Source organism: Amphiprion ocellaris, chromosome 9, assembly GCF_022539595.1.
Source record: "Amphiprion ocellaris isolate individual 3 ecotype Okinawa chromosome 9, ASM2253959v1, whole genome shotgun sequence".
Lineage (NCBI taxonomy): Eukaryota > Metazoa > Chordata > Actinopteri > Pomacentridae > Amphiprion > Amphiprion ocellaris.
This window is the reverse complement of record NC_072774.1, coordinates 5,276,898-5,289,835: the sequence shown is the minus strand read 5'-3', so window position 1 is coordinate 5,289,835 and position 12,938 is coordinate 5,276,898. Positions and strand designations below refer to the sequence as shown.

Below are 12,938 nucleotides of genomic sequence, written 5' to 3'. Positions count from 1 at the left end.
AAATAAAGACTCTTCCACCACAAGAAAGACACAATAAGTGATAACTACTGACAGAATAAAGAGTCTGATCGTAGGTGAGGTAGAGACGGAGATGTGATTCCTTTTAAAACATGGCTAGTAAAACAATACGAGTGAGGGATCCTTTAAGAAACTTGACTTGTTATTCCAAACAGAGCAAGATGACAAAGCAAAGCGTCAGATTCTATTAGCAGAGCAACACGCAGCGCTGAGCTTTATAAACTGTGACTGCATGTGACAAGCCGAGGGACGCACAATTAAAACATCGCTGAATACGACAAACAATTATCCTGACATGGTCTATTATACATGTGACACACACAAAACCTATATTCATTGTATTCTCTTGTTCTTTTCATCATCTCATTCATTTTTATTCTACTGACTTAACTGTATTTTTTTTTTTACATTTTTGAAGAAATTTCTCATTGAAGCTTTTATTTCTGGCAGACTTGACTATCGTAATGCTCGGTTTTGTGGCATCCTGATGAAATCTGTGCTTAGAAACTCTAATTTTGTGCTTTAGATGGTACTCATATTGGAATAATTCCTCTTTTTGAGGATGGAAATCCTCTAAATGTCATCTCCCCAACACTTTTTGCACTAATTCAGCCCCATATCATCACACTTCCACCTCCATGCTTCACTGTCAGGACTATGCATTCACTGTGGTAGTCCTGGTCAGGTTCACACCAAACATGGTGGACTCCATCTGAGAACAACAAATTTATCTTCCTCTGACCAAAGAACGTGCTCCCAACATTCATCAGGCATCTTTTCACGTCATTTAGTAAAGTTTTATGCTTGTAGTTTTGTCCTAGACAGTAAGGGTGTCTTTTCTTAGATGTCGTCTATAGAAGCTGATGTTCCTTTACACTGAGCTTCACAGAAACTCTGATTTCCACTGACAACTCTTTTGCTAAGTCTGAAGCAGCAGCCGTCTGTTTTTCAGATCTAGAATGTGAAAGTAGTGCGCTGTCTTTTGTGTTATTTTAAGAGGACGACAACTGCAGCCATGATTAGTGGCACTATGGCTCCTTCTGTACCTCCTGATTACTACTGCAGCTGCTTTTTCCACTGATTTTGAGTTGAAATTCCTGGAACCTTTTCCATCTTTGTGATGTCTCACAGTCAGATCTCCTCTGTAGAATTCTTTTCAAAGAGCAGTCATGATGTAGACATGACGATAGACGCAGTACATACACTACCGTTCAAAAGTTTGGCGTCAAGTTTGGGGTTTTACATTAAAACTCACACTTTTATTCATACTAACATAATCGCACAAGGGTTTTCTAATCATCAATTAGCCTTTCAACACCATCAGCTAACACAATGTAGCATTAGAACACAGGAGTGATGGTTGCTGGAAATGTTCCTCTGTACTCCTATGGAGATATTCCATTAAAAATCAGCCGTTTCCAGCTAGAATAGTCATTTACCACATTAACAATGTCTACACTGGATTTATGATTTATTTAATGTTACTTTCATTGAAAAAAATGCTTTTCTTTCAAAAATAAGGACATTTCTAAGTAGTGTAGGTCCAAAACTGAGAAAGTTCTGTTGTTCATGGCTCATTTTATAACCATGTTTATGTATTTAGACTGATTGGAAATCAGTTTAGTTGCACTGAGTTTCTAATTTGGGGTGTGAATTTTCAATATAGTCTCTAATGAGTATTTATTTTTGATTGTTCATAAGAAGAAATGATCTAAAATGCAATCATTTATTGTTATTTAGGTGATACTGCAGACTGCTGCTGTATACCCTTGTTTTAAAATAGCCAGGAAAATGTTCATATTTGCAGGAAAGTGGGTGGAAATGTTATTTTTACATTTTCATTTTTATTTTTTCGAGGGAGGGGTTGCAGTAACTTCTTCTAAAAAACACTTGATGGATCGTGATGAGGACAATAAATAACCGAGCTCACCGTGGGACCGGCCTGGACCGGCCACACGTTCCCACGACCCCTCCTCTCTGCACAAACACTGAGAGCCACGGGCTGCAGAGACGCACAAGCAGCGCGGACTCGGAGGAGGCAGCGGCTTTGCACCACTTCCACTGTTTACTATTAAAGCTCCATCTCGGGCTGCGCTGTTGCGCTCCGGCTCAGAAGCGAAGGATGGAAGAAAACCCGTCTTAATCTGCGGAGGAATTGGGTGAAAGTGTGGATTAAGCGCGGATCAAAGTGGAGGAGGAGTGGGAGCAATAAAACAACTCCTCAGTTTTTTTTTTTTTTTTTTGTGATAATGCCGAGGAGCCAGTTTCTGCTTCGGATTTACGTCCAAAAAAAGGCGAGTAGCCACTCTGCCTGCATGTAGACACGGCAGCGAGCAGCAGAGGAATCCACGTCTATGCGTAAAAAGCAACTTGGACTGCAGTTTATCGCCTTCGCTCGACTCGTCCGTGGAGTCCACTTGCTTCGGGGGGGAATTAAATTATGAGTTCAGTCAGTGTAGCTATGTGACTCCATTTTTTTAATGACTGCAGTGAGGCGGTGAAGTGAAATCACAGGGTCCTGAGCAGGGGTCAGTCACTGATGGTTGGTGGCTGAGAGCTTCAGAGGAGTTGAGGAGGGGCTGAGAGTCCACGGAGACACGGAGGAGCTGCAGAAAGAAGGGTTGGCATCTCATTAACTCACCACATGTCTTATTAAAAGCTGCTATTTCCTGTTGTGTGCAGCGCCGAGTGAATTATCTGCTGCCCAACAGCCCCGGCTGCTGCTGCATTCTGCTCTAACTCCTGTGTTTTTTCTCTTGCTCTGTGTTGTTCAGCGTGAAGCCAGAGGATGACAGCTGCCAGCCCACCCTGCAGCCCCACCAACTCCTCCTGCCACTCCTCACCTGCCTGCCTCCCCGCCTGCCGCAGACACCTGAGGAAGACCGAGGCCCTCCAGATCCGGCTGCACCTGGGCTCGGCCCCGGGCGTGTGGCTGCTGCTGGGGGTGGTGGTGGTGCTGGTGGGGTTGAGCGTGGCGGTGGTGGGCTACGTCTCGGCGGCGCCCAAACCCGGTGGGGGCCGAGGCAGCACCCACATGGACAGGATGAAGCTGGCCGGGCCTGTGGTCATGGGCCTGGGCCTCTTCATCTTCATCTGCGCCGCCACGCTGCTCTACGAGAACCGAGATCGGGAGGTCCTGAGGATGGAGACGCCGGACGACCTGGAGGACCTGAAGGGAGGGAGCTGCTGGGAGGACTCTCAGGATCAGCATAGCTTCGGCTGTCAGGAGCAGTGGGAGGGTAAAGACGGAGAGCCGGCGTCCTGGGCCTCTCCAGCCCACATCCTCCCCCTCGCAAACCGTCCTCTGCCTGCTCGATCCAGCAGATACAGCACCGGCAGCGGACCATCACTGCCAAATCATCCTCCTCCTCCTCCTCCTCCTACTGTGGACGGTAACGATAAAGAGGAGGAGGGAAAGTCGACCCTCTTGGCCCGAGTCCTGCACCACAAGGAGCCGGTTCCTCACCCGTCCTCCCCCTGCCTCTCCGTCTCACGCTCCTCCATCTACTCAGACTCCTGCAACTCTAGCGAGATCAACTTCAACATTCGGACAGACTCCTCGGAGCGCCACTGAAACCCCCCCACCGGTTCTCCTGAAATATGCATGACGAGACACACTTTAAAGCAGACTATGCATTCCTGGATAAGCAGATGAGGAGTTTGTTGGTATGTTTCAGGGCCTCGGTTTGCTCTGAGTCACTGTCTGTGAAGGGTGTTTTTGTCCTACATCGCCTCTCTTCTGACTCACCCACATTTTTTTTTTTTTGAAGGATCGGAGCTTTGATGTCCAACTCTCCATCTTGTTGTCTTTGAACTCCAACATGCCCTCAAATCCCCAAAAACCACCGCTGAGTTTGACCATATTTGGACCTGAAGAGGTTTGAAGAAAAGTTGTTTGGGTGCCACACAGAGGATAGACTCCCTCCTTCCTCCTGCTTCTTCCTCCTGCTTCTACTCTGCAGAGGTTCAGCAATCAGGATTAGGTGTCAAATTTATCTTTGTCTAATCTACTCTTGGTGTAATCTGGTCTTTATCCGAGGTAATTGTGTCTCACTATAAACAAGAGAAGCACACAAGGCCCCACTCCTTTCACTCGACACCTACAGCCATGCTATAAATACCAGCTGGTGCTCCGAACACACGCAAGATCTGCTTTATTACTGTAATGTTTTTCTTTCTTTTTAATTCTCACTGTCAGCTGCTCAGTTCTCTCCCTTTGCTCGAGTTGCGCCGAGGCGAGATCTTAAAGGAATATCAGTCAGAGGGTGACGGAAAGAAAAGAGCAGCAACTTAACAGCAACAAACAACCCAAACAAATCAGATCTGCTGTTGTGAGTTGTTCCTGACGTGTCTTTAACTGAGCAAAAAAGCGGAGTAATTGAAGCTCCGCTCTCCCACCATGCCGACCTTTCATCTCCTCTCGCTTCGTCATCCCATTCCTACGCTTTATTCAAATCCTCAGTCCTGAGAAACGGTGAAAAATAGGGCAAAACAATGCAGAGGGAAAGCAGGTACAATTAAAGCCGAGTGCGTTTGAACAGGCGGAGAGGAAAAACGAGGGGAGGGGGGGTTTTATTTTAATTATCGCCAGCGTTTTCTCCTCCAGTCTCTAATTACACAAGGGATCAGTCTGAAGGGTTTTATAGGTGCTTCAGGACTGCTGAGTATTTCCGTGTTGTTTGGGCTCCTGCTGGGATCCTGCCATCCAGATGACGACCCAAGTGTACAGTAATTTCACAGTCACACGTTTCACTCGGTAAAAGCAGCACCCATCTGTCTGGGCAGAGGGTGTTTCTGTAGGTACGGCGAGCTGTTTAAAGATGCTCGATGTATATTTCAGTAGCGGGGATGAGCAGCCTCCTCCATTGAATTTAGCGCTCAGAAAAGCAGCTCTCACAGTCGGTCTCAGATGATCTGATGCTTCTGCGTCGTTGGGAGCTGAGGCTAACTTTCATCTGCACGTTATCATCCCATAATCCACGCAGAGTTTGATTGGTTTTGCGTAACAACCTGAACAGTCCTGCAATAAATCCTCCCTCTGTTAAGGTTCTGCTGTTTTCACTGAGAGGTTGTGATGCTGCAGCTTGTGGCAGCATTGAGTTTGTGTTACGTCACAGTGACAGGTGGTTCTACTACTGTATTTGTCCTCTTTAGAGCTCGAAAGGAAATTGTGAAAAATCACAGTTTCTCAGAACCCAAGCTGATGTAAAAACATTGCTTTTACAAGACCAAAAAAAAAAAAAGAAAAATTTCATTCACAGAATCTGGAGACATTTGGTACAGCTGCTTGTAAAAAGCTAAATGATCAAAATAGTGGATGTATTTTTTGTTGAGTACAATCACCAACTGTTTTGATAACTAGTTTGAGCAATTTAATCAGAAATAACTATTAGAATTCTAATGCCAGCTTCTTAAATGTGAATATTTTCTTGTTTCTTTCATCAGTAAACTGAATATCTTTGGGTTGTGGACAAAACAAAACATTTTTAGGACGTCATTCTGGGCTTTGATTGATATTTTTCACCATTTTCTAACATTTTATCGACCAAACGACTAAATGATTAATGTAGAAAATTGCAATAACAGTCTTCACAAATTAATTTTTACTGAGTCAGTCGAGTTAATTTTAACATACATGCTGCATATGTGTCAGGTTTGATATGACAGGTGTTACTTGTCAGCTGTTAAATTCATCGCTGACTATTTTGACAATGAATTAATTGGTTTGAGTCATTTTATGGGAAAAAAAGTCTAAATTCTCTGATTGCAGCTCCTTAAATGTGATTATTAGGTCACGCTGACAGGTGGTTCTACTACAGTACTTGTCCTCTTTAGAGCACAACAGGAAATTGTGAAAAATCACATTTTATCAGAACCCAAGCTGATGTCAAAATATTTCTTTTACAAGACCAGGAAAATGAAAAATATTAAATAATTTCATTCATAGAATATGGAGACATTTGGTACTGTTGCTTGCAAAAAGCTAAATGATCAAAATAGTTGATTTATTTTTTACGGAGTAAAATCGCCAACTATATCGATAACTAGTTTGAGCAATTAAATTAAAAAAAACAATTAAAATTCTAATGCCAGCTTCTTAAATGTGAATATTTTCTTGTTTCTTTCATCAGTAAACTGAATATCTTTGGGTTGTGGACAAAACAAGACATTTTCAGGACATCGTTCTGGGCTTTGATTGATATTTTACACCATTTTCTGACATTTTATCCATCAAACGATTAAACAATTAATGTATAAAATTACAGTTTGTTGTGGGAGTTTAAGCTGATGTCTTCACAAATTAATTTTTAATGAGTTAGTCGAGCTATTTTTAACATACATGTTGCATGTGTGTCCATTTTGATTTTGTCGAGTGTTAGTGGTTAAATTCGTTGCTGACTATTTTGACTAAGAATTCATCAGTTTGAGTAACTGTATAGGAAAAAAAAGTCTAAATTCTCTGATTGCAGCTCCTTAAATGTGATTATTAGGTCATGCTGACAGGTGGTTCTACTACAGTATTTGTCCTCTTTAGAGCTCGACAGGAAATTGTGAAAAATCACATTTTATCAGAACCCAAGCTGATGTCAAAACATTGCTTTTACAAGTCCAGAAAAATGAAAAATATTAAATAATTTCATTCATAGAATCTGGAGACATTTGGTACTGTTGCTTGTAAAAAGCTAAATGATCAAAATAGTTGATTTATTTTTTTATTGACCAAAATCGCCAACTGTTTTGGTAATTGGTTTGAGCAATTTTCCTTGAAAAAACAAAACTCTAATGCCAGCTTTTTAAATGTGAGTATTTTCTTGTTTCTTTCATCAGTAAACTGAATATCTTTGGGTTGTGGACAAAACACGGCATTTTTAGGACGTCGTTCTGGGCTTTAATTGACATTTTTCACCATTTTCTGACATTTTATCGACCAAACGACTAAACAGTTTGTTGCGAGTCCGAGCTGATGTCTTCACAAATGAATTTTTAATGAGTCAGTCGAGCTATTTTTAACATACATGCTGCTTATGTGTCGGTTTTGACTTTCATAGGTGTTAGTTGTCAGCTGTTAAATTAATTGCTGACTATTTTGACAAAGAATACATCGGTCTGAGCAATTTTACAGGGAAAAAAAGTCTAAATTGTCTGATTGCAGCTCTTTAAATGTGATTATTTTCTGGTTTCTTTCCTCCTCTGTGACAATAAACTGAATATACTTAGTTTTCAGGACATCATTCTGGACTTTTTTCACCATTTTCTGACATTTTATACACCAAACAACTTAACAGATAATGTAGAAAATTAACATAATAGTTCAAGAGTCCAAGCTTTTACACCTAAAAATATAAATGATTTCCATTCATAGAATCTGGAGCCGCTAGGTATTTGGTATTGTTCTTGCAATAAGCTAAATTAACACACTTGATGTAAATTAATTTTTAATGAGTCCGCTGTGCCGGCAGCATGAATAATTTGCTGCAGTTTTTTAACACGCATGCTGCACGTGTTGATTTGATTTTGCCAGATGTTTGTCTAGAGCTCCGACAAATAATCAATTAGTTGTCAACTGTTAAATTAATCGCCAGCTGTTTTGAAAAACGATTAATCGATCAATTTGAGTGATTATATAGGAGATTTCTCTGATTGCGGCTTCTTTAATGTGAATATTTTCTGGTTTCTTTCCTCCTCTGTGACAGTAAACTGAATATATTTGGGTTGTGGAGAAAAAAAAGACATTTATAGGACGTCATCTTGGGCTTTGATTGCCATTTTTCACAGTTTCCTGTCCAAAACAACTTAATTAATGTTGAAAGTAAAGAAAATAATCCCATTTTGCAGTCGTCTTTGCGTATTACAATAAAGTAACACAAACTGCATCCACTGAAATATTAATAAAGATGTCAGAAAATTGTGAGAAATCACAGTTTCCCAAAATAACTGAATCATCAAAATAGTTGCAAATTCATTTTTACTGAGTCAGCTGAGCCAGAAGCATGAATAAATTTGCTCCTGTGTTTTAACACATGCTGTGGACGTGTGGATTTAGATCTTAACGGCGGCTTCTAATATTTTTCCTCTCTGGAGCTGCAACAGTTCATCAATTAATCAATTAAATGTCACCTATTAAATAACTGCCACCTGTTTTGATAATAGATTTGTCTCTGAGCAATATAAGGGAAAAAATGTTGAAATTATCTGATTGCAGCTTCTTAAATGTGAATATTTTCTGTTTTCTTTCCTCTTCTATGACAGTAAACTGAGTATCTTCAGGTTGTCAATAAAACAGGACGTTTTTAGGGTGTCATCTTGGGCTGTAATCAACCTCTTTCACCAGCTTCTTACATTTTATATACCAAACAAGTTAATAATTAATGTAGAAAATTGCAGCTCAATACACACAATACTATGAACTACATCCTGCAAAATGTTCATAAAGTTGCCAGAAAATTGTGAAAAATGACAGTTTTCTGGATTAATCAATCAGTTGTCAACTACTAATTAATTGCCTACTTTTTAAAAAAAATAATCTGTGAATAGTTTTGAGTTTTTTTCTATAAGAAAAAAGTTCAAATTCTCAGATTCTAGCTGCCTAAATTTGAACATTTTCTTTTCTATTTATGACAGTAAAGTGAGTATCAGTGGGTTGTGGACAAAACAAGACATTTAAAGGACCTCATCTGGGGCTTTGATTGACATTTTTCACAATTTTCTGCCATTTTATAGTCCAAACAAGTAAACAATTAATTTTAAAAATGATGGAAATATTCACTTGTCATAGTCCGAGTCCTCTGTGTACATTGTAATCCAGTAATACAAACTCAATCATCAGTAAATTGTGAAAAATGACTGTATCCTGAAGCCCAAGCTGACAACGTCACATTACTTTCGCTAATCCAAAACATAAAAAATTAAATATCAACCATAAACATCTGGAGCCACCAATATGGTTGCTTATAAAAAGTTAAATTATGAAAGTTATTGCAAATTTAATGAGTCAGCTGAGCCTGCAGCATGAATTAGTCTGAGTAATCCCATTGGAAAACACTTAAAATTCTGATTGCAGCTTCTTAAATGTTAGTATTTTCTTGTTTCTTTATGTCTTCATGACAGTAAACTGAATATCTTTGGATTGTGAACAAAACATTTTAAGAATGTCATGTTGGGCATTCATGGATATTTTTCGGTATTTTCTAACATTTTATGGCCCAAACAACCAAATTAAAATAATAGTAGTCATGTTTGCCTGCCGCAATACAGTATCACAAATATTATCCTCAAAAATACTCATAAAGTCATAAGAAAACTGTGAAAAAGCAGAGTTTCCTGGGGCCCCAGATGACGTCTTGACATTGCTTTTGCTAGTCCGAAGCGTAAAAACATTAAATCATATCAATCATAGAATCTGGAGCGCCAGATATTTAGTATCATTCCTTATCAAAAGCTAAATTATGAAAGTTATTGCAAATTTAATGAGTCAGCTGGGCCTGCAGCATGAATTAGTCTGACTAATCCCATTGGGAAATACTTACAATTCTGATTGCAGCTTCGTAAATGTGAATATTTTCTTGTTTCTTTACTTCTTTGTAACAGTAAACTGAATATCTTTGGGTTGTGAACAAAGTAAGACATTTTTATTCCATCATTACGGCCTTTCATGGACATTTTTCAGCATTTTCTTGACCAAACAATGAAATTAAAATCGCAGTCATGTTTGTGTACAGTACCAAAAGCATCATCCTTAAAAATACTCAGAAAGTCATCAGAAATTTGTGAAAAATCAGTTTCCTGGAGCTTTTGCAAGACCATAATCATATCAATCATATAATCTGTTTCACCAGATATGTTGGGATTGTTCTTAAATGTCAAAACGGTTGCTAATTAATATTTAATGAGGCAGCCGAGCCAGGAGAATGAATATTTTTCACCCTGCTTCCTAACACACACGCTGCGTATGTGTCGATTTTGTTTTCCAGGACGCTAACGAGATGTGAAAAACGTTTTTGAATCTGACTCTAAGCTGTGCGTGGGGAATCATTTTGGCACATTTATATGCATGCAAACATCGCCGCAGCATCACAGATTTCCAGAAATCTTCTCGTGTGATCATCTGTACTTGTGCGTGTGTGTGTGTACAGCAGTGTTACATAAGTCAGCAGTGCAGGTTTTATGCTGCATTGAGAATATAACTGAATCAAATCCCCTCCTCGCAGTGAGTAGCGTGCATGTGCATGTGTGTGTATTGATACATATCTGAGCAGACGGGTAGGAAGCCGTAAGCTGCTTAACCCTGCGCTGACTCAGGACACATGCAATTCCTCTGTTCCTTAAGAGAGAGGGAAGCTATCAACATTTTTTGGGTAAAAAGGCGCGAGTTATTGAGGATCAACCGGCCCGGAGATTTAAAAAAGACATCTCCCTGTTAAAGCAGAAAAAGGGATTCAGCTGAGAAGCCTTCGTGACAAGCGAGAAGCATCACCACGGACAGAGACACGTTTGTCACCACCGAGGAGGAATTTTAACATTCGTCTTCATCTGACATCCAGTCATCCCGCATTAGAATCAAAAGGGATGTGTCACCAGCTCGGTTTGAAGTGTAACAGTCGCTGCAACTTCTGTTCAAACAGCTAATAAACCAAAATGACATTAAAGAGAGACAAAAAAAATCCTTCCAGTCGCCAAATTCTCTCGTCTCTTAGCGCAAATCTTGCAGAAGTTATTCTAAAAGAAAACTTCAGCAGCTGTGGTTGGTGCCAGATAACAGGTGCATCTCTTACTAATCCAATTTCAGCCCGACTATCCGGACACAAGCCACCTAAGCAGATCTCACGGCGCAGTCAATGGAAGAGGCATCAAAATGAAAGGACTTATATCCTGTGTTTTTGCTGTCATGATGCTCACATCTGTTTACGGTAAGCAGACTTTTTCAGAGCCTAAAACTCTTGTTATGGACCTTAAAAGGGGCCAAATGTCGTCAACTAGAGCGTTTTTAGCACCGTTTTGCTTGTGTAGATCCAACACTGTATTCTGTCCTTAAACATTCAGACTTCAGTTCAACAGCTGTGCATTAAAATTTTATTAATTTATAGTTAAATTGAAGTAGTAAATGAAAGTATTTATTAATTTCTATCACATTAAACCTGGATTGATTTATAAAATTTCAACAGGGGGCTTTTATTCTTGTTATTTTGACATGTTATATCCATGTTGTGTCAAGCTAGCAGTCTCATTTTCAGGATTTTAGCTAAAAGGCGACACAAAACTATCAGATTTATCAGCCACATCCAACTAAAGCAATATTGTCTGCTGTGTAACAAAGTGGGGCTGCAACTACCACTTATTTTCAGGATTAAGCTATTATGAAAGCATCAGAAAACTCCTTCAAATTGCTTGTTTTTTTTGGCCTCCAGTGCTCCAAAACCCAAATGTATCCGGTTTACTACAAGAAAAATCTGCCAATCTTCCCATTTGGAAACATTAAATGTTTGCTTTGCTAACCAAAATAGCTGCTAACTAGGTGTTGCGGCTCTACAGTAAATCTTAGGAACATTAGTTGAACCTCTTTTAATACAACATACAACGCAGCACATTTCAACAGTGCGACACGCTACTTTAAATCCTCCGCAATTACTGCAAAGTGGAATCAACACCTCAGACAAAGCCCCATAATAACCTTCATTAAGGAAGAATTTATTGCCAGCGTTCGACAAGGTGTGCCTCATAAAGTGGCAAATGAGTAAAGATTTAATCTGCGAGGTTATAAAAGCTAATGCTTTTACTTCACAATGAACCCTGCATCTCTTTTGTTTGCTCATTCACCTGAGCTAGCAGGGGCTAATGAGATGAGAAGGGATCAGGGCCGAGGCACATGTTAACGCCATGAGGAGGACTAAAGCCAGACATCCAGAACTACTTAACATTCTGCTATTTGGAAACAAAATGATTGAGAAAAGCTTTGTGGGTAATAAATAATTTCATAAAGTCTCCTCTCTGCTTAACAAGTCCCCGATCGGCGACACTAGTTGGATTATTTTGCGAGCTTGAGCAGCAGAGCACAGCAGGAATCACTAAGGGATTGCCCCACTCTTGCGTTACGTCCTGCTGCCAGCATATTCTATTAACTCCAGCGTATCTGTGCGGTTAACGAAAACACGATGGTGCCCTAAGACTTGGAGCGCTCCCTGCAAATCATCCACTCAGAGAAACAAATTCCAGACTGCTGCAGAATAAACAAAACCTTACCGAGATGTTCAGCAGAATGTTGACTCATGGCTTTGCGCTCCAACACTTGACACATGCGGCACCCCTGAATAACAAACGTGTCAGAGAGGTTATTACGCAGAAACGCCTCGAAAAGCATCTTATCCGCTGGTTTTATAATGTTTAGAACTGTGTATTTTTTGAGTTATTACCTGTATTTCAGTCTTTTTAATGTTAATCTGTTTGTTCATCTCTTTAATGTGGAACTTTGTGTCTGCTGTCAGGTCTCAAAACAGGTTTTTCTTATCTGTTTAAACCAGAATAAAATAAATATGTATATGGCTTGTATCAGTCGTATTCATGTTTTTCAGTATGCTGCACATTATTTATTTATGTCTCCTTCAGTAATATGCTTATAAAAACTCTTACCATTAATCATCTGAGCTCCAAGCAGTTTCTGGGTGTTTTTTTCTCTTGTTACATTTCTACTCACTGTGGGTTCATTTTTACTGCAAATCAAGTCCTGCACCTCTATGGAAACAGAACAATCATTGGTAGAAGTTTTCTGTGCAGTACAACAGTAAGTTTTAATGCCAATAATAATCGCAGTTGAAATTATTTCATTGAAAGATGTATAAAAATGTAAAACCTGGAAAAAGTATGTAGAAAATTCTTCAAATTACCCAAAGGTGTGTTAGAAATACTATAAAAATTGTAATTCTAGA

The 12,938-nt window shown here is 39.7% G+C and overlaps 1 protein-coding gene across 2 annotated transcripts in view; it reads left to right on the top strand.

Moving 5' to 3' along the window:
* Window positions 1–1,926: 1,926 nt before the first annotated feature.
* LOC111563492 (transmembrane protein 200B) overlaps window positions 1,927–12,938 on the top strand; it is a 12,902-nt gene continuing 1,890 nt past the window's right edge. Inside the window, exons 1-3 of one of the 2 annotated variants that reach the window (XM_055013519.1) lie at window positions 1,927–2,638; window positions 2,793–3,684; window positions 3,789–10,925. In XM_055013519.1, the coding sequence (XP_054869494.1) occupies window positions 2,807–3,592 (786 nt within the window). In that variant the 5' untranslated portion in view covers window positions 1,927–2,638; window positions 2,793–2,806 and the 3' untranslated portion in view covers window positions 3,593–3,684; window positions 3,789–10,925. Of the gene's footprint in view, window positions 2,639–2,792; window positions 10,926–12,938 lie in introns of both variants that reach the window. The other variant, XM_023262578.3, reaches the window with a different exon arrangement.